Raw genomic sequence first — 22,295 nt, forward strand, 5'->3', positions numbered from 1 at the left:
TCCAACCTGCATCATAAGGATTTGACTCAATCCAAGCTCTAATCGCATGTTTCCCCTTTGCTTCAAATAATCAAACTTGATATTACGAGATGTTCACATTAGCTTATACCATGTATCAGCCTTCTAGGTGATTACAAATGTGGTCATGATGGATAAACATTATATTTGCCAAGTAACCCTAGAAATAACCTTCAATATTTGTTACAAAATGTGCATTGCAATGTCATTACTGTTATTCACATTCTTCACTGATGAAGTCACAAGTGAGCATAGAACATAAACATGATATCTGTCGTGTGACCCTAAAAATCATTCTGATTCTTGTTATAATCATATTAAACTGCCATTCCTAAAAATGAGATAAGTTCAGCCTTTTTTATTGAAGCGGGCATGAGGTATTAAGAATATAGTTGCAGGCCAGAACCCATTCTAACGGATTCTGTTAGACTGACCCAGTTATGTAAGCAGAATAAATATTAATAAATTCTAATGAATTTGGCATTGTATCAGATATCAAATGTTAATTTCAAAAAAAATGCCTCAACATCCCACATGAACGGTCATAATGCCATCCATAATTGAAGCCTCTTCAAAGATGGTTCAGTGCTTTATAGTGTAGTTCTGAGGAGAATTCAGTGTTGCAACATTTACAAACCAATATACATAATGTTATGAGCATTTTAAGATCACTTGTGTAACACAAATTCAGCTCAAGATGAACTGAATATCAAAATGTCTCTTCAATATAAATTTCAACTGCGAGATGGTCTGATCATAGGTCTATGCATAGTAATTCAAGCTGGCCTTCTTTTTAGCTTGTACTTGAATGATTCCTTCGTTAAAATCTTCATGGGTTACCTACAAACAATAAATACATCATCAGCCTTCAAATCCACAATTTCCCAATGATATAATCATCCAGCCAGTATTAGATGTCCATGGATCAAAAGGAAATAGAAGCTCTGACCAAAGTTTTTAAGGCGACATTAACAAGAGAATTAAGCTTGTACAAGCACGGATATAAATTTTCCCACAAAACTTCAAATGAATATGAATAGACAGATACAACCATATAATCATCTTCCAGATATTAGATTTCAGTTAGAAATCTACAGAAATCAGAACAAAATGAGCTAGAACATCAACCTCATCAATGCAATGTCCTTATGAAAGGAAAAAGCACAGCATATACCTCAGTTGCATCCCTACGTAGTGCAAGCATACCAGCTTCTACACAAACAGCTTTCAATTGTGCACCATTAAAATCATCAGTGGAACGTGCAAGCTCTTCAAAGTTGACATCAGGGTTAACAGTCATTTTCCTTGAATGAATCTGCATCAGCAAAAATAAACTTGGGCAGATGAATATACAGCAGAATATTTTACACAAATTTACATCATTGGTTTAGGATGATATTTACCTGTAGTATACGTGCTCTGGCATCCTCAGTTGGGTGAGGAAACTCAATCTTTCGATCTAGACGACCAGAACGCATTAGGGCTGGGTCTAAAATATCTGCACGATTTGTGGCTGCTATAACCTGTACATATTATCAAGATTTATACGAAAGTCTTCCTATAATATGTTATATGCAACAAAGAGAACACAATTGTTTTTGTATTTCCCATAATGTAGCATTAAGTACATAATCTTTGCCTAAAGGATTGTTTTTAATTCATAACTTTTTATCCAGGAAGTAGATTTTGATAAATAAAAAAAATTTAATCTACGTAAAATTGTATTATAAACTTTCTAACAAATGGGTTTCACTTTAGCATTTATATCTTGTAAGATATAATTGTTTCTCAGTCTCTGCAAAAGTTGAATTAAATGTTGTCCATCCAAATGCATAAGTCTAACAAATGGGTTTCACTCTAGCATTTATATCTTGTAAGATATAATTGTTTCTCATTCTCGGTAGAACCCAACACCCTAGCAAACTTTTTGATTGTGGGAAGGAAGTCTAGTCCTATGAAGGTGACAAATGCTGGAATAAATGTTGTTGGTATAATCAGAGAGCTCCACAAAATCCTGTGGTCCACAAGGCCATCAACATCAACCTGGCTGAGTGAGCTTAAATATAAAAAGGATGGAGAAAAATTTCATTCTTGAGTTCACTGCTAGCTTGGAGATTGTAGATTATTGTTACAGTTGCAAGCCTTAGAGAGAAATGTTATACAGTTGAAGACAGGGATAAACTGTGAAGGTGGCGATGAAAAGTACAACTATAATCCTGCCAGACAAGATGAAAAGAGTGTTCTAAAGTGAGGCGCAATCGCACATTTAGTAGTAGTTAAAGTGAGCTCTAGTTCTCACCTAAAAGGATGAAATGTGCAAGACCTTTCCACCATTTTATCCAAAGATATGACGTGAACATATGGGTTTGTCCCTGTTCACATTGGTATGTAAGTGTGGACCAGTAGCAAAAATTTGCAAAAAATCATGATAACTTGCAACTGATCACGCGTGACGAGTTTGGTTATCTGATCTGAATCAGATTACCATTTTTCCCATACTCAGCACGAATTCTGAGGCACTGAAAAAACAGCAAAACATGTGATTTAATCCCAATTTTGCACTAAATTAATAACACTGTTATTTAATCCCAATTTTGCACTAAATTAATAACACTGTTTTTTTCTCTACTCTTATGAATTCTTCAGCATTTTTTTAATTTCCCAATTATTTTCTGTTGAATTGAAAAATTCTTTATCATTTGGCTTGCCAAGTCAGTCCTGAAAAATATTTTTTCTAATCTTTCGGTTTGCCAGATCAACCCCAAAAAGATTTTTACTAACATGGAACGGACCATAAAGTTTGTACTGGTCCATGCATATTTGATGTTTCTCAATGAATGATGACTGTCCTCATTCACCAACTGTTTGTAAGAATTGTGAGGCTAATCCTATGTTAAATGGTTGAGTATGTTTGTATTCATATATATTGTTTGACAAAGCTGTGTCCTGCTAAGGAGGTGTCACGAGATCATTGCAATTATGGTGAATGGAATGAATATCCCAATTCATGTACAAAGTTTATTCCCTTTGTTGTGATAGAGGTCGAATGGAGGAAGGGGCAGCATGCAAGGTGTAAAAATTGTTACACATGACTGGCTTGGTTATATAATACATAAGATGATCATAGATTAGCTTGTTGGGTTGTCAAAAGGACGTACCAACACCCACATGAAGAACAGAAAATAGTTGAGGATTAAGCAGAATGAGATAAGATGTCCTAGAAAATAGAACATAAACTACTGTAAAAATACCGTCCAATATTGAACAAAGAATTAGCCATCTATTAGAATGCATCAATGTATGTTGGCAAATATTATTTTTATACCAAACAATTAAAAATAAGACAATAAAAAATGTCTCTAGGCTGGGATTCTTGTTAATAACACATCTTGATTTTAAAGTGATAAAAGATAATAAAATTCAAGATCTCACCTTTATACGATCATCACTGCTAAAGCCGTCGAGTTGATTCAATAGCTCTAGCATAGTGCGTTGAACTTCTCTATCACCGCTTACTTCACTGCGAACAGAACTCAATTATAACTGTAGTGAATTCAAAAGAAAAAACATACAAATATCTTAACTTGATTTTACCACTTCCAACTGTTAGTATATCTACACTGGTAGCTCATAACCTACCAGATATGATATTCACAACACTCTACTTTATTTGAAAACCAATATCTAAACCTTATATCCTCATAAAATCATCTAAATTCTGACAATGAAATTACAGATCTGAACTGTCTCCATATCACAATAAGTTTTGGCATCAAAATGGCCAAGGAAGCTTATCCAACAATCTACCCATCCTTATTTTATTCTCCTTAGGCCAGTTTTTGCCTTTATTCTTCTAAAATAATATAAATTTCAATGGCTTTATTTATATTTTGTTACCTTAAAATAGACTTGTGTTTTCTTCTCTTTCTACTAGAATACCTTTATGTTTATTCTCACCCTACTTACCAGAATAGGAACATGCTTTAATCTTAACCTGTTTCCTAGAATCAGCATTTCCCCATCTTCTTTCTTTACACAATATTAAGCTATTTACACAAAAGGTATAAATGAGGATGAAATAAAAAAAAAATAGTACATGAGAAATTGTAAACTAAAATAATTGAAATACTCATTATGTTTATTCTCACCCTGCTTCCAGGAATAGGAACATGCTTTAATCTTAACCTGTTTCGTAGAATCAACATTTCCCCATCTACTTTATATACACAATATATGAGGATGAAATTAAAAAAAAATACATGAGAAATTGTAAACTAAGCATAATTGAAATACTGAACGAGTTTTTTTTCAACTAAAAACTTGCAAAGAAAACTCACCAAATTTTTGGCAAGTTTTTCACAAAAACTCAGCGAGTATCTGGCAAAAACTCAGCTGCATAAAAAAAGAGGCCCAGACACCTCAAAAAATTATCCAAAATTTTTTTCTTCAAGTCAACCTCATTATCTTCATCAGAATATATACATGAAATATAACATTCTAAGTCATGTATATATATTGGTAGGATGTTTGAGAGTGGCTTCAGATCTTTAATAGTTATAATGCAAATTCCAAGTTTTAGAAAATCTTACAAATTTTTGGACTTAGTCAAATTTCAATTACCAGTCAGCTCCTATCAGCATTCTATCTCATTCACTTTATCTACACTGAATTCTTGACCTATCTCTCTCCCTATCACTCTTCCTCTATCCCCTCTCTCTACTACTATCTCACTCTCTCCTCTCTCCCCTAGGATCTAGACCTATCTCTCTACCTCTCTCTCTCTCACCCTCAGACCCCCATGAGGGGTGCTACCCTCAACCTCATTTTGGCAAGGTGAAGGAGCCATAGCGAACTCATAGGACTAGACCCTCTAGTTCTACCTCTCCTCTAGTTTTCACTAGAGCTGGGAAGAGGAAGATGTAAAATGTTTTGATGCAGTATTTACTTTTAGTTTTACAAAAACAATTTGCTATTTTCATTTTGTTTCAGACTATTAGCCATCAGCATTCCACATTAGGATGCCATTTTGTACCCAATTTGCTTTTAAATCAATCAAATATAACTAGACTCGTCTTGTTTCTTTTATGTACTCATTTATTGACTCATTGGATGCATCTCCTCATTGAATTTTGCAAAAAATATGCATTTCTAATGAAATTTAAGAAAAAATTTAAGTTGTCAAGCTTTTTGTCAAGCCAGATTTTTGGGCCTTGCCAAGTCCATGTTTTTCAACTATGCATTTAAGAAAAGCAGTAAACAAGAACAAGCATACATAAAAAAGGTTAATTATTTTTCAATGCTGTGACAAAGGTTTAACTACACTTGAACAAAAAGCAACAGAAAAGTCACTTACCATATTGTTCAAAATTCACACACAATATGCAAATCCCTTGAGATATTCAAGCTTAAAACACAATCCAATTTTACAATTTAGAATAGTTTACAATTGTGAGCTTGCCAACAACAATAAAAATGAAAAAGCCCAATACCTGTCAAAACGTTTGGTTCCAATTGCATCAACCTCATCAATAAAGATAATACAAGGAGCTTTCTCTTTTGCAAGCTGAAATGCATCTCGAACAAGTTTCGCACCATCTCCAATAAACATCTAAATTGCAAATGTGCAGACAAAAATCAACATTAGCCACACTCTTACAAAGCAAATGATGATAAAGGACTTTTTATGTAATTGAAATCAAATGAAGATCAAAACAGGACTTTTTAAGTAATTCAAATCAATTTGTTTGATGAGCTTGAACAAATTAAAAAAATATAAAAAGAACCATATACTCTCAGTTCTACTGAGATTCATTAATATAAATCATACCTCTTTGTGACAAATAAAGCCAAATGTGTTCTATTTGGCTTCAAGGAAGTATGTCCTAATCATCTCTAGTATAGTACCACTAGAAATGCCAAAGACTAATGCACACTTTTCACATGATGAACATTCAAACCTTAGTTACCAAGAAACAGGCACGAATACAGGAAACACAAATCTTTTGGGACATTGGGAACATTCCATCTTTTTTTTTATATTAAGTATCATAGAATCACAAAGCTCCTTTCGAGCAAACTTATTACAACTACTAGCTCCTTTCGAGCACCAAACTAGAAACAGCAATTGGAAGACCAAGGGTCACAACTTAGAAATCCACTTTAAACAACCAATGGAAGACCAAGAGTCACAACTTAGAATTCTACACAAAGGTGTCCCTCATGGGAGTTGAACTTGGGTCTCCACATTGAGAACTCAATGCTTTAACCAACTAAGCTCAACCCCTTGGACATAAAATATAAGGAAATCTGGGTTAAAGGCATCATGTTAGCCGAGGGCAGGGGGAGTGTAGGAAACAGGTTGGGTTTGTTTTGACTCTAGAGTGAGTAAAACCTAATCTTTTTTTTTGTTTGTTTTTTAATTTAAGATAATCTGCTTCAGATTCATCCCTGAAATGCCTGTCATTTCCAGAAAACGTCCCAGAAATGCGGTCAGCAATTCGATGGCATATTCAGGAAGAAGCCTGCAGTTAACAAAATCCTGTGATGTTTCCAAGGTAACATAGTTATAAACAAACCTCATTCTGAAATTACACATTAGAAGGTAAGTAACATGCTGAATCTTCCTGATTGCTCTGGATAAAGCTCAATACAACAACTCCCCTATTTGTAAATAGCAAAGGCTTGCTAGAGCACTCTGATAAAAGTGCCAAGACCCTTTGAAAAATTGCATAGACGCCAAGCTTGGAATTCGACTGGCACCCCTATTTATACACTTATAAATAATTACAATTTTAAAAATTGATGTTGTCTTAATTTTATGCAAAAATTGTTGTCGACACAAATTGTATAAAATTTTCTAAATTAATTTAAAAACATTATATTATATCTTATAATCTATTTAATTTCCATCAATTTAAAAATAAAAAATATATAAAGATGGCAAATTAAAAATAATTTATTTTTCTTCTACATTCAATATCAAAGATCTGACTTCATGCTAGCAGATAATACTGATTCTCAAGATAATATCGATTCTAATTAGGCTTAGATCAGTTATGTGTTCACTCTTGGTTGGGAATTAATTTCCTCGCAGAGAAGCTCCAACATATAGTTGCCTTATTTTCAACAAAAACAAGATACAACATAGTCATTAGTTGCCTTATTTTCTGTGACATCTAGATTGTTCCCAGGATAACAAAGAACCCAGTCTATCATGTCATTACCAAGCATGTTCAAGATCATCACATCCATCAATTGGTTGATAATAGAGACATTTGACTTTATTATTGTTCTACAGAGGAGTACATTGCAGATATAATGACTAAACCACTTAGTAGAGATACATTTGTCAAATTTAGAGATAAACATGGACTCGTACCTAGTTGAGTTATTAAGGGGGGTGTTAGATATATTGTAATAGAAATATGCATTATTTTCAAAGTGGACCTTACCTCACCTATATTAGGATATTTAGTTTATCTGTCAAGATATTACTCTTGTCTGCTTATAGCGTTTGTTTTCCAGATATCTAATTGTTTACATGTTGTAACACATTGATGGGCACAAATACAGTAGGCCTATGTCACTCGTTTTTTACTCTGTACTGTTGCATCCATTTTCTCTAATAAGCATTTTCTGATATCATAATCAATCTACCAGGCTATGGTCTATCAGTAGGTTAGAGCACTTAGTGCCGCTATGACCACCCAACTTCAAAAGTGGGCATGCATCCTCTAGGGAAACGAACTTTAGACCACAAATGGAAAAGTTAAGTTAGCATCCTCCCTCTCTCCGGCACTAACATGGAAAGCAATTTTGATGCCATGTCTTGTGATCTCAATCTAACATGTCTTGTTATCGATGGGATGTCCATAAACTTAAAAGCTGTTTATTGATGTGGAATATCCCTTTGATATGATTTAGTTCCATATTCTTTCCCCCTTCTCAATCAGAAACAAGGCAAGTGGCCCTAGGTAGTCCCAGATAAAACCAAAGCAAGTGCACAATAGGCTTAATTACCAATTTCTATCCACAAACTATTTGCAAAAGTCTGAGAGGTTTCTTTTCATTGTCATGATTTTAAAACGCTGAAAGTCTATTGCCTCGTGTTGCAAACACTGATGGATTGGAAAATCAAAAATCCCTTTCTTTCACCGCATGTCTGTTGAAGACAATCTGTTTGAACTTAGACACAACATGTCTACATAATGATAAAATAACTGCAATTCAACTCTCTCCTCTCAGCTGGGGAGAAAGCTGAAAGCATCTTGTTTTGAAATTGCTATGGGCATCCGGAAAAACAGTGGAAAAAAAACCACTGGTTGAACATTTTCACATGTCGTTACAAAAAACATCAAGAAATCATAACAAATCCTTCAATTTTGCCCTAAACCCAATCAAGATCATCAAGAATGGAAACAGGGGATCGAAAAGAATAGACCTTACTAAATGGGCGGTGCGTTCTGGTAGTCATTTTTCAACTGAATTCTCGGCAACGCAAAAAAAAAATGGCGTCCAACATTAGACAATCACCATATATAGCCTATCAGCTAATTAATCTATTTATAACCCATCAAGCAATCATGTAGATAAGAGAAGGAAACGCAAGAGAGGGAGAACTGAAACGAGATCATCATTTAAGTAGTAATAATTTCTTATATTGTTAATGATCAACTTAGGTTTTTAGATTTCATTAATGTATCTACAGTATTAGGTCGATAGAGGTAGGTAATATTATTAATTTCTACAGTGTTTTGTCATTTCTATATATTATAACATTCTCTCAGTTAATATGAACAAGACATTTTACCAGTGAATCTGATTTACACATGGTATCAGAGCTACGGCACGGAACCTGTTTTTCTCTGAAAATCTGCACATTTTTTAACACCTAGGGTTTCTGCAACTTTGCCTAGGGTTTTGACCCTCTGTTTCAAGGCAAAAAGAAATTTTGATCGCAGATTCTTGGTGGGTTTTTCGAAACCTCAACTGGGTCACTATCAGATTTTTCAGGGTCTGCAGATTTTTTTTGCCTAGGGTTTTGACCCTTTGTTTCAAAGCGAAATTTTATTCGGGTTGCAAAATCGTTGTGGTTTTTTTGAGAGCTCAGCTGGGTTGTAATTGGATTTTTCTGGGTGCATCGTTTTTCGTGCCTCGATTTTTGAGCCTGTGGATTTAATCCTTCATTTTCAGAAAATTTATTCTGATTTTAGATTCTTTCTGGGTTTTTTGCAAGGATTTCTGGGTCTTCATCAGATTTTCTGGATCAGTTGAAAATTTTACCTCAAAAACTTTGCTATGGTTTTGAGATTATCTCCTTCATTTGAAGTCAAAAAACTTTTTATTTGCAGAATCTTTGTGGGTTTTTCGAGATCTGAACTAATTGTCATCAGATTTTTCCGGGTCTTCCAAAAAAATTTCTGCCTCAAAAACCGTGCCAAGGTTTCAATTTCTGCCTCCGAATCCGACTAACAGAATTTGTTTCTAAAAACCCTCTGTTTTCATCCTCTGGTTTTCGTGCCTTCACCAATTCGACCTTGGGGTATGTGATGGCATCGCTAAAGAACATTATGCTCGAAAGCAGCCAGAAATTCAATGGCCGCAACTACAACACCTGGAAGCAGCGTATGTTGACAATTTTTTAGTACCGATGTCTTGATGCAGTTGTTCTAGGCACGTCTCAACGTCCAGACACTGCAGGAAAATATCAGGACAAATGGGATGAGTGCAACCGGGAAGCCGTCATGCTCATCAAACTCTCTGTTACCGATGAGCAGCTACCTTAGGTACCGTCCGGCAAAACTGCAAAAGGAAATATGGGATCATTTGAAGAGTCTTCATGAAACCTCTGACAAGAGCAAAGCATTCTTTCTTAAGAATATGCTCTTCACGATCATGACGGATGAGAAAACATCTCTTCAAGAGCATCTGACAAAGATCAAGGATATTCGCGACCAACTGGAAGCTATTGGTCGAAAAATGGAGGAAGAAGATATGGTGGTCATTACTATGAAGAGTCTCCCACACTTGTATGAGCATTTCATCGAAACACTCAATATCACTTCCACTGACATCGATTTGAAGTTTTCCGATCTTTGTAACAAGCTTTTACAGCAAGATCAGTGGCGACAGCAATTTGGAAGCAATACCAGTTCTCCCTCCACCGAGCAAGCGTTCTCTACCAAATCTTCTGCTAAGAACAAAGGGAAGGCTCAATCTTCTCAGCCGAAAGGCTCTAGTTCTTCTCAGGACAGCAAGAAGAAAAAGAACGTTCAGTGCAATTATTGTCACAAGTTTGGTCACATGAAGGCCGAGTGTCGATTTCGATTGGCTTCTGAACAAAAGAAGCAGGGAGGGTCTCAACACTCTGAGCAGAAAGAATCTGCTTTCTATGCTTTTATGGCCAAGAGAATAGCAGATCCAATACACTATTCTGCCCGGTATATTGATTCAAGAGCTTCGCGGCATCTTACTCATCGTCGAGATTGGTTCACGAAATTTGAACCATTTTCGGATTCAATGATCTTCAAAGGAGGAGAAGAGTACATAGTTGTTGGTAAGGTCACTGTCCAAATTCACTCGGGAGGTAGAAATTTATTTTTTCTTGATGTCTACTATGTTCCAGGCATGGAACATAATTTGCTCTTCATCAATCAAATCATGAGGCATTCTCCTCAATTATATGTTGTCTTCAGTTCGTCCATCTACGGCATCATTGATAGGGAGACTCGTACTACAATCGCTATGGGACTTGAAGATCAAGGTTTGTATAGACTTGCTGATTCTGTGATTCTCAAGAGCATGCTATGGTTGCTAGGAGTACATTCATCAGAACACTTTGCCATCAACATTTTGGGCACTTAAATGTGCACTATCTCTCTCAGTTATATCGGGAGGGTTTGGTTGCTAGTCTACCTGAGATCCAACCTCAAAATCATGGAGTTTGTGCAGCCTATCAAGCTGGGAAGCAGCATCGGACACCATTCTCAAATGGTGATTCTTGGAGAGCCTCTAAGGTCCTTCAATTGGTTCACATTGATGTATGTGGGCCAATAAACACTCCATCCGTTACTGGTTGCAGGTACTTCTTGTTATTTGTTGACGATTTCAGTCATAAAATGTGGGTGTATTTTCTGAAAAAATAAATCAGATGTGTTCAATAAATTTTAGCAGTTTAAGGCCTTAGTGGAGAAAGAATCCAGTTCTCAGATTGTCACTCTAAGGTCAGATATTGGGGGGGGGGGGTTTTGTTCCAATGACTTCTCTACATTTTGTGCTACACGTGGCATTAAACGCCAACTCACCACCCATACACACCTCAGCAGAATGGTGTAATTGAACGTAGAAATCACACCATTACTGAAATGGCTCATTCTATGATAGAACATAGAAATGTTCTTAAGAAATACTGGGCTGAAGTAGTTTATGCTGAAGTCTACCTTCTGAATCGGTCACCTACCCATGCTGTCAAGAAGATGTCTCTTGAAGAAGCCCAGTTAGGACGCAAGCCTAAAGTGGGCCATTTGAAAGGCTTTGGTTCTACCGCTCATGTCTGGATTCCAGACGCCAAGCAGGCTAAGCTGGATTCAAAGAGCCAAACACTTAAGGCCTACAGGTTGATTGATGTGGAGACAGGTCGTCTCATTTTCAATCGTGATGTTGTGGTTGATGAGACTACTGGTCCATTTATGCCATCTACTACTCCTAGTCCTGCTACTCCATCTGTGAAGACTTCTGATGTTGGTGTTCGTCTTTCTCTTGGTTCCCATGATGGGAGGGCTTCAGAGCATTCTAACTCTGAAGATGAGGAATCTACCGATCCAACACCACCTGATTTGTCACAGGATTTGCATCCAGATGACTTTGTTCCAAAAACTCCAGGGGATGTTGTTCCTCCAATGCCAAATGTTGGTACTTCTACCCTCAGGCCTAAATGGTGGGCCAAGACAATAGGAGATCTTCATGATGATGAGCTTATTGAGGGCAGATCCACTCAAAGAAAGAGAAAGCAACAAAATACAGTCAACTTTGCACTTATGGCCAACATCCACAACATCCATGAGCCCCAAACGTATTCTGAAGCTAAAGGCATTCCTGAGTGAGAAAAGGCTATGGAGACCGAATACCATAGTCTTATGAAGAATCACACTTGGGTTCTTTCTAATTTACCTCCTAGGAAGAAACCTATCAGCTGTAAATGGGTTTACAAAGTCAAGTATCATGCAGATGATACTTTGGATAAGTACAAGGCCAGATTGGTTGCTCAAGGTTTTACACAGCAAGGGCATTGACTACGAGGAGACTTTTGCTCCTACTGCCAAGATGAGTACCATTCGTCTTCTTCTCACCATTGCAGCTCAATTTAGATGGAAACTTCACCAAATGGATGTTAAGAGTGCATTCCTCAACGGTGAGTTGCAGGAAGAAGTTTATATGACTCAACCCCCTGGCTTCAAGGTTCCTGGTAAGGAACATCAAGTTTGCAGATTGGTAAAAGCCCTCTATGGCCTGAAGCAAGCCCCTCGAGCTTGGTACTTCAAGATTGGTCAGTATTTGGTTGAACATGGTTTTCAACGTAGTCCCTCTAACACTAATCTGTACGTCAAACTTTCCAGTGATGAGATCCTTTTTCTTGTTGTCTACTTGGATGACTTGATCATTACTGGAAATTCAGCACATTTGATTGTCGCAATCAAACAGGACTTGTGCCAAGCTTTTGACATGACAGATTTGGGGCTTCTCCATTATTGCTTAGGTGTCGAAGTGTGGCAAACTGATGACAATATTTTTATTTCACAGTCCAAGTATGCCCACAGTTTGCTGGATAAGTTTCGAATGCAAGATTGTAAACCTGCTTCCACACCTATGGAGAAAGGGCTGAAGTTATCAGCCAAGTCTAATTCACCTGCAGTAGATGAAACAAAATTCAAACAGCTAGTAGGCAGCCTCATCTATCTCACTGCCACTAGACCTAACATCAGTTTCGTTGTCAACTACATCTCTCGCTTCATGAGAGCTCCAAAAAGTTGATCATTGGATTGCAGCGAAGAGAGTGTTACAATATGTGAAAGGCACTTCAGACTATGGCATTCTGTATACTAGGTGCAACGATCCAAAGCTGATTGGTTATACTGACTCAGATTGGGCAGGATCGGTGGATGACAGAAAATCCACTTCTGGGTACGTATTCAATTTGGGTACCGGTCCCGTCACTTAGGCGAGCAAGAAGCAACAAGTCGTGGCTCTTTACTCGACCGAAGCCGAATACCGGGGAACAGTCAAGGCCGCATGTGATGCAATTTGGCTCCGAAGGATGCTCTCTGACATGCAGATGCCACAGACATGTACTTCTCCCTTGTATACTGATAATCAAGGGGTGCTCAAACTGGCCAAAAATCCTATGTTACCCCGAGTTTCCGGGACGGGGATGTCAGGGGACAGCGGGACGCGTTTCCGGGACGGCAAATATTTTTGCCAAATTTGGGGACAAGGGACGGCAAAGGGGACGACTATAAAATATAGGGAAAATTTAAAATATATAGGAAAATTCTAAATGTTCATATGAAAAAATGGATAAAGCATGCATATATACATTATATTAATACGAAAACATGGATATAGCGTGTATGATACTATGAAAACATTTTAGAATGTAAATTCTGAACATACAACATTGTCAATACTCGATATGCGATTATGCATTCATAATTCAGAATTTCAATTCATTCACATTGTCAATATGCATATCATAATAGATATTAAAGAAATAACAAACAAAATGTCAAAATGCCCAAAGGCTACACTGCTGCCATATAGTTTCATTGTCAATTACGATATGAAAATCAAATAGTACTAATGAATTAATATTTTAATATTTTGATTTCCTATTTATAATTTATTATTTATTAATTTTAAATTTTTAAATGTTTAACAATTAATTTAACAATTTAATATTTTATATTTATAATATGAATTAATTTTAAACGTTTGATATGAATTAAATTTTAATAAATTTAAAACTTAATTAAAATTTTATTATTTTGATTTCCTTTTTATAATTTATTATTTATTAATTTAAATTTTTAAATGTTTAACAATTTAATATTTTCTATTTATAATATGAATTAATTTTAAACGTTTGATATGAATTAAATTTTAATAAATTTAAAATTTAATTAATGTTGCCTTTTAATTTTTTTAATAACAATTTGAATTTATAGGGGCCCATATTAGACAATTAAAAAAAAATGAAAATACCACATTTTTCATTTTTTAAATATTTTTTAATAGTCTTAGATGTACAACATTTTTCATTTTTTAAATATTTTTTAATAGTCTTAGATGTGGGGGACTCGTCGTCCCCAGGACGGATCGGGGACGTCCCAACCGTCCACAGGACGTACGGATGTCCCCCCCAACTAGGGCAGACATCCCCTCTAAATTCTTGGCAATTCGGGGACAAGGGGAAACGCCCCCTGGCCATCCTCAAGTCCCTAAAACGTCCCCAGGACTAGGACGGGGGTTTTCAGACCAGGGACATGTCCCCGAGTTACATAGCAAAAATCTAATCTTCCATGAACGTACCAAGCATGTCGAACTTCATTGCCACTACATCCGCAAGCTGGTAGAAGACGGATCAGTTCAGTTGCAGTATGTTCCAACAGCGGATCAGACTGCGGATATTCTCACCAACTCTCTAAGTCCGGATAAATTTGTAAAATTCAAGTGGCAACTTGGTGTTTTTGATTGATTGACCATTAAGGGAGGGTGTTAGAATAATAATTTCTTATATTGTTAATAGTCAACTTAGGTTGTTAGATTTCATTAATGTATCTACAGTATTAAGTAGATAGAGGTAGGTAATATTATTAATTTCTACAGTGTTTTGTCATTTCTATATATTGTAACATTCTCTCAGTTAATATGAACAAGATATTTTACCAGTGAATCTGATTTTCACAAGTAGGCCACCCCATGATAGATGACTGACGTGTCTGCCATAGGTGGCCAAGGGGGTATAAAGCCTGCTAATGGGTTTAGATAGGAGGATTTTCAAGCACCCTATTAATTTCCTCTATAACCTCTAATGATTGATTGATGGAGACATCATAAGCAAGTAAATAAGGTGACATGAATAGGAAGGGCAGGGGCAAGCATTCCCACTAGGTAGCCCACCCCATGATGGATGGCTGGCGTGTCTACCACATGTGGGCCTACGGATATAAAATTTGCTCTTGCTTTGGGCCAACCTATCATGCTCCTCATACAAACCCTATTATGGTTGAATACTAATAATGAATATAGATGTGACAACTCATCTAATGGATTAAGATGACTGTTAATATATACATATTTGTACTTATATGTGTGATCCCTAACCCTTGTACAAATAATTGGTTTTATGAATTTTATATATATATATATATGATTGCAGGACCTACACCAGGATTTATCTTGATTAAATCATTTTAATTGGTAAAGTTATAACCTTAACTAATTAAAGCTTTTATTTCAAAGCAATTTGTAATTCTAGAGCAAGATTCAGGGCAATCCCAAAAGGGGAAATTACATTTCTACAAGTTTCAATAATTCGTTCTTGGAAAAGCCCTTGAATAGTACATGTGAAGTGTGGTGGTTACAAATAGACATCTACACATCTCTAGCATTATGAATATCTTGATTGATCCAACCAATTGTGCCCATGTCCTTGAGTGCATTATTCATTGCATGCACACAAGGAGCCCACCAAATGTGATTGTAGGCCACCTCAATCAGCTTCCCTACAACTCTGCATAAATCAGTTGTATCTGTCATTGCTCACAACACATTCTCCAACCCAACCTAATCAGAAGCATCTCTAAGGATATAAAACTGATAATCGGCATCCTTGCACTTCCCTAAGGCTAACAATCAACATTCCTAAAGAAATAAAGGCCCTCTATACATGCGACCATGATATTGATGAGTGCACAATGCCTAGTGCCTATCCACCCATGCATGACTATGTATGTGACCATGATCTTGGAATAGTGCTTATCCAAAATTGTTGTCCTCGTTTTTGTGTCCCATGGTGGCATATATGATGCTAGAATAGTTCTTATCCAAAATTGTTGTCCTCATTTTTGTCTCCCATAGTGGCATATATGATGGTCCTACCATAATATATGTATATGTATATGTATATGCCATTGGCAAAGAAAAATATGCCAATGGAGTCACCTGCCTCATCTTTATTTTGCACACTGAATAAATCAACCACCATGTTGGCAGTTACTAATTCTACATTTCTCTTTCCACTATTTTGCACCTGAACTACATGGAAATGCAGCAAATCATGGCTCTTTATAAGTTTTAGTACTATTACTAATTCTACATTTCTCTTTACACTCTTTTGCACCTGAACTACACGGAAATGCAGTAAATCATGGCTCTTTAAAAGTTTTAGTACTAGCAACAGCAGTACAACCCCTTGGCGGAATGGTACAAACTATAGATGCTTTTCCTTCACCACAACCCTACAAACTATTTGGTGCAGCCCTTTGTTTGAGTGACAACTGGTCACATACCTTCACACCTTTATGTTAAACATGAAGGATATGTGCATTAACTCTTAAATTATTGCCTTGAAATTCAACTTGACAAAAATGATATCTACCCAGCCTAGTGCCCCCAATTGCCCCAGGTTTTGCTAATAGTTTGGTTGCAAACTGTATGAAAGAGGACTTCTTATCAAATTAACCGTTGGAAAATTCTTCTAATAGCTTCAGAAGTGCAATTAAAAATGTTTACTCACAATAGACCACCTCCAATCACTCCACTGTGGATCAACCAGAGGCCTTTAACAAATTTGGAGGCCATCATTTCCATCTGACAAAAATAAAACATTATGGTTCACACTCTCCATCATCCTTGTTGCCCATGGACAAGGCACTAGCTTGGTTTTCGACTTCCAATTAATCTGTGATATCTGATGCTCAAATGGATATATCATCATGGTAAAATGACCAAATATCCTAATGCCAGAAATTTCATCATGCAATGTAATAAATAAGCTAGAAAAATATGTAAAAACTAAAAAGGAATGGTTAGGTTATTATAAGAGAAAGGACAGCAGATTTTGGAAGTTAAAGGCTCTGGAGGAGCCATCATATTTTTTAAGATTTTTATCAAAAACCAAATGACTTGTGTCACTTTATTGGTAACAACATTCACATTATGTCAACAAAATGCAAGTTTTGAAATGATGGAATTCAACTTGCTCATGAATGGATATGACTTATTCCCTACTGCAAAATGTAAGTTTCAATTTGCCAAATAGAATTTATTCAAGCCCAGTACGTCAATTTTTAATCACACATCGTACTTTCTCCCCTTCATACTCTGGGATGCAAGGGTTTGAATGGTGAAAATTTATATACCCTACATGTTGCCGAATCTGACTTATGAAGATTGTGTTTACACAAAGTTTCTGTTGTTTCATTGTGTTAATCATTCACACATTCCTATGGAAATTAAACAAAAGAGTCTCAGATTTACAATTATCATCCTTTTTCTAGATTAGCTAGGTTTTCCTGTGTGTATTTAGTCCATCTAGGGTTCCTTTCCCAGCCTTTTGTTTTTCAAGTTCTTTTTGTGCTTTCTAGTAATAAATACAAAAAAATGCAAAATCCACCATCCTTGGAGGGAGCTGAACCTCTCAAACGCAGAGGGTAATCACCTTGTTGGTGAAATTCCCATGTTCTGTTAATGTATTTGTTGCTGTCCATGGGGTGAATCACAACATATTTAACAAAGAATCAAGGCAACAAATGCAAACATTAGCATATCTAAACATAAGCACCTTTCTGAGTCATTGCAAGAGTACAACCTCATTATAAATGAGCATAACATCACATAATAAAAACTCAAAATAGAATAGAATTCTAAAATGTGCCCACACTTATGTGATTACAGATAGATCCATTTAGATTCAAGCTCACCGATTCAAGGCTCCATCATATCCATGCTAAACATTTAGAGGCTAAGGAACACTCTCTTTGAAATGTCTCCTTATTCACTATGAGATCCAAGGACCACTACCTATATGGAGACTCAAGCAACAGTTTATCTACTTTCTTCAGAGATTCTAACCAGTAGTGCTTGGCCCTTTATCTTCAGGAGGTCATCACCTTTCAGCACAAATCCCTGCAAGGGGTCCCTACAGGCCCAAGAGCTCTCCATGCTGATCAAATCTCTTTCTTCCAACCCATTTAAGTGATTGGTGGCACTAAACACCCTTTGGATACTGCTACTTCACATATGGAGGCAAATAGACCTACGACACAACATTTATCTAGCATACCAGTGATACTCAAATTTCCCTGCACAATGTCCTTCAGCAACATGATTCAGGTCCTTTTCAATGTCATCTCCTTCTTGACAACATGAATGTACTCCTTCTTGACCACCCCTTGGGCCATAGGTACAAACACACATTATAAGTTTCTTCACTACTACAGAAGTAACACTACCCTCGGATTCTAGAAGAGATTCTAGATTTAGATTTGATTATATCGATTATCTTTATACCACGCTGCTAAATTTGTTTCTCTCTATTCTTGTCCAATTTCTGAATGATAACAATGCTTTTCAGGGTTGAAGGGCCAGGAGTCCCATTGGCTGCTCTACTTTGAATTACAAAAAAATTACCAAGTCTATAAAGTAGAAATGTATATTTATATCGTTACCTATGGGATTCGAGCAAAAACTACACTTACCCTATCTGAAATTCAAAAAAACACAACATACACAATAATGATCACAAAAAATCAAATTACTGTTGTCAAACCACTACTAATCAATATACACTGCAAAATTCCCCATCATCCATCTACTCTATTGGTGGGTAAATTCTATTTGGCATAAAGAACTGCAGTTCCATACCTGGACAAGTTGTGGACCTGCAAGCTTTAGAAAGGTTGCATTAGTCTGTGCGGCACATGCACGTGCCATGAGTGTTTTACCAGTGCCGGGGGGACCATAAAGCAGCACACCTTTTGGTGGACGAATTCCAAGTTTCTCAAAACTCTCCTTGTGAGTCATGGGCAGAACAATTGCCTCAACCAACTCGGTAATCTGTACAGAAGAACAAATTCATCAGCTCTCCTGATTTTCATACATGATAAATCACAGACACACAATTACAAACCAAAACTCTTAGAATCTCACAATTAAAAACTGGGAAACTCCTAAAATGACATAAATAAATAGTCGTACACCTGACTCTATTCTATGTAATTCAATGCTTCACAAAGAGTTCTATTCAGAATACATTATGAACTTTTGTGTGATACTGATTTATCGCCTTACAAAGGAACATTATTAAGGCAGGCAGAGAGCACTTGACTGTATACATTTCAGTGCTTACTAGGTCAAATATATATCACATATTCAGGGCATGCTTCATGGCAAAATCTAGGCATATATCTATCTTAAAATTTTCAGTCACATATTGGCAACCAAAAAACGGTGCTCAAATTAAATAGTCTAAGAAATCAAACAATTGCAAAGAAAATAAATCTAAATAGTAAGATGGATTAGGTGCAAATAAAGATAAAGTTAAAATAAATAAATTATCAATAAATTTGATTTACAGAACATTAATACAGATAGTACATTCCTTTTATTGCAGAATCTGGTGGCTTATTACCTGTTTTTCAAGCCCCCCAATGTCATTGTAATCCTCAGTTGGTTTTTCATCTACTTCCATAGCCTTCACCCGAGAATCATATTCGGATGGCAAAGTGTCAAGTATTAAATAGCTATCTTTATTCACTCCCACTAGATCCCCAGGCTTGAGTTTGTCTGGATCTACTAGCCCAACCACAGGCAAAAAGATTGTCTGCAACCACAATTAAATAAAATATTTAATGTCACTCAAAATATATTATATTATGCATTGGTTGAAGCTTCTTTAAGGCCATCAATTTAACGAGATTCTGATGGTGTCCTAGAGAAAAAAATGATTTTAGAAAATGAAGGAAGCAGCTTTCAAATAATCAAATAATATGCCAGAAAGGGATGTTAGATTTTGTATATAAACCAAAGAATCTGTTTCCAGCATCATAATCACACTATGTCAAGAAATTCACTCTCATACAAATTGTAATGAAAAATAAAAATGCACTATCATTTTTTGTTTAGTGAGAAATACAACATCATTCAAAAATATTACCTGAAAAAGTACAATTCCGTAAATAGCAGCTATAATACTTACTTGCCGTGTTGATGTCTTCAGCACGACACATTTGCCTTTCCTCTGAGAATCTAAATCAACATTTGCACCATCCTCTTCGGCTTCTTCCTCAGGGTTCATCTCCAATATCTAATGAGAATAAAACAAAAATTAGATGGATTACCAATACCACCGTTTCCCATAATTTTGACCAAAAAACAATTAGGTTCGATCCAATCTCTCAGCCTACCATTTGTTTTGTCTTTCGAAAAGTAAAGTTGCAATAAATCTAACCTACACAATTAAAACTGTGTTCAAAATCATACCTCAACGATATTACCCACTAAGTACGGAAGTTGTTTGTTTAATTTGATTTTCTCCTGATTTTCCTTTATTTTCTCTTTGGTTCCATCCAATTCCAGTGTTGTTCTCTGCACCTCATCCTTCAAACAACACATAAACCAAACAAATAACTAACTGCGGGGTATTTCCTTTAAAAGAAGAGCAGAAAACAAGAAAAAAGACATTATAGATACCTTCAGAATACGGTTCTCGGTATCAAGAAGCCGAGCTCCCCTTATAAGCTCTTCCGTGGTCATTGAAGATAGCTCATCCTCGCCTTCAAAAATGCTATCTTCCGTCATGCTCGATGTCATTTTCACTCAAACCAAAGGAGAAGATGGACGCATAAATTTGCTCTTCCCCGTACCTCCGAATTTGCAGAAACCTAACCTTCTGCACAGGCGACAAAGATGACAATCAACGAAGAACTCCTAGGGTTTGTGGATCGCAGATTTCTTCTGCTGCATCCACCGAAAAAAAAAATCTCCAAAAAAGCTTTCTTTCACAAACCGTTTGCCAAAGGAAGGGTTAAATCTAGATTTGTTTTGGAAACTTGTGTAATTAAGAGCCCAAGGCCTTTCTTATATTCAATCCGGAAACTTACTAGAGCAACGATTCGCCTCGTCTGAGAAGCGTGCTTGCTCGTCGTTGGATTTCGCCGTCACTGTTTTTACTTCTCGCTTTCACTGTTATTAGTCCTTCTGCTTTGATAGGGTTTCATAGCATTTTTAGTCTAGATCATTGCCCCTTTTTTTTTATCCTCGGCATTGTGCAGATTTACTTTAAGAAATATTCTGCTTTGGTATGTAATAAAGCTACTTTAATATGCAACGATCTTATTTTAATTGAAAAAATTGTAAATGATTTAAGAGAACATTTGAAGGCACACGAAGGTTTTTTGGTGAAGAGGTCGTAATGTAAGTAAACACATTCGCAAGATTAAAATCATGATTTTCTTTTTGAAAAGAAAAAGTAGTAAATTAACTTCATATTTGAAGGTTGTCCGTTAGAGATAGTAAAAGAATATAAATATTAGGGAATTTATTTCTACAATAAGTTCAATTGGGAGACTTGTAGGTCTAAAAGGATTCAAGGAGGACGGAAGGCTTCTTATTTATTGCAAAATAGATGTAGGAAAGCAAAATTATGGGATTGGAAAACCAAGAAAATCCTTTTTGGTTCATCGATTACATCTGTTATCCTTTATGTTTGTGAGATTTGGGAAAGTATCTTGTCAAACAACCACAAGTGGAGACAACTAGAAAGAATCCAAAAGCATATTATCATTAGTAGCCTCAAGGTCAAGGCAACAGTCCCTTATGAGATTCTTCTAGTGAAAGTGAGAATGTTCCTAGTGGAGGCCTCTGCTAATCTATTTGCTAAGTTATTTAAAAAAGGTTAGAAACATGGACAAGCACCGCTAGCCCAAAATTGTTGTTGAGGAGAAATTAAAACAAAGGAAGAGGACTAAGAGAAGACAAAATATCAAGTGGTTGAGCAAGTGGTACATCAAGTTGCAAGATTGTCCCAACAATAATGAAGAGATTAAAAACAAAGTATGTGCTCGAGAAAAATTTAGAATTACCATTTGGACAAAACAAGTTGGTTGAAAAACTCTTGATTAAATGGCAATCACAAGGAGTGAGGAGATTAGGCAGGCAAGCAATCTCAAAGGGAAGACCTGGAACAAAGTGGAGGAAGCAAAATTCTTGAGCAACAACCA

At 36.2% G+C, this 22,295-nt stretch overlaps 1 protein-coding gene across 2 annotated transcripts; it reads right to left on the minus strand.

Annotated features, from left to right (window-relative positions):
* Window positions 1–459: 459 nt before the first annotated feature.
* LOC131061167 (26S proteasome regulatory subunit 6A homolog) lies at window positions 460–21,363 on the minus strand. 2 transcript variants are annotated; one of them, XM_057994699.2, is made up of 11 exons: window positions 21,177–21,363; window positions 20,767–20,965; window positions 20,557–20,673; window positions 20,273–20,380; window positions 19,706–19,897; window positions 18,940–19,131; window positions 5,508–5,626; window positions 3,451–3,538; window positions 1,422–1,541; window positions 1,193–1,333; window positions 460–858 (listed from the first exon to the last, which is right to left on the minus strand). In XM_057994699.2, the coding sequence occupies exons 2-11, from the start codon at window positions 20,884–20,886 to the stop codon at window positions 781–783; spliced, it is 1,275 nt and encodes a 424-aa protein (XP_057850682.1). In that variant the 5' UTR covers window positions 20,887–20,965; window positions 21,177–21,363; the 3' UTR covers window positions 460–780. The 2 variants fall into 2 exon arrangements, with proteins under 2 accessions (XP_057850682.1, XP_059075716.1); XM_059219733.1 differs by having other exon boundaries at window positions 20,767–21,356.
* Window positions 21,364–22,295: the final 932 nt, after the last annotated feature.

Source organism: Cryptomeria japonica, chromosome 4 (assembly GCF_030272615.1).
Source record: "Cryptomeria japonica chromosome 4, Sugi_1.0, whole genome shotgun sequence".
NCBI lineage: Eukaryota > Viridiplantae > Streptophyta > Pinopsida > Cupressales > Cupressaceae > Cryptomeria > Cryptomeria japonica.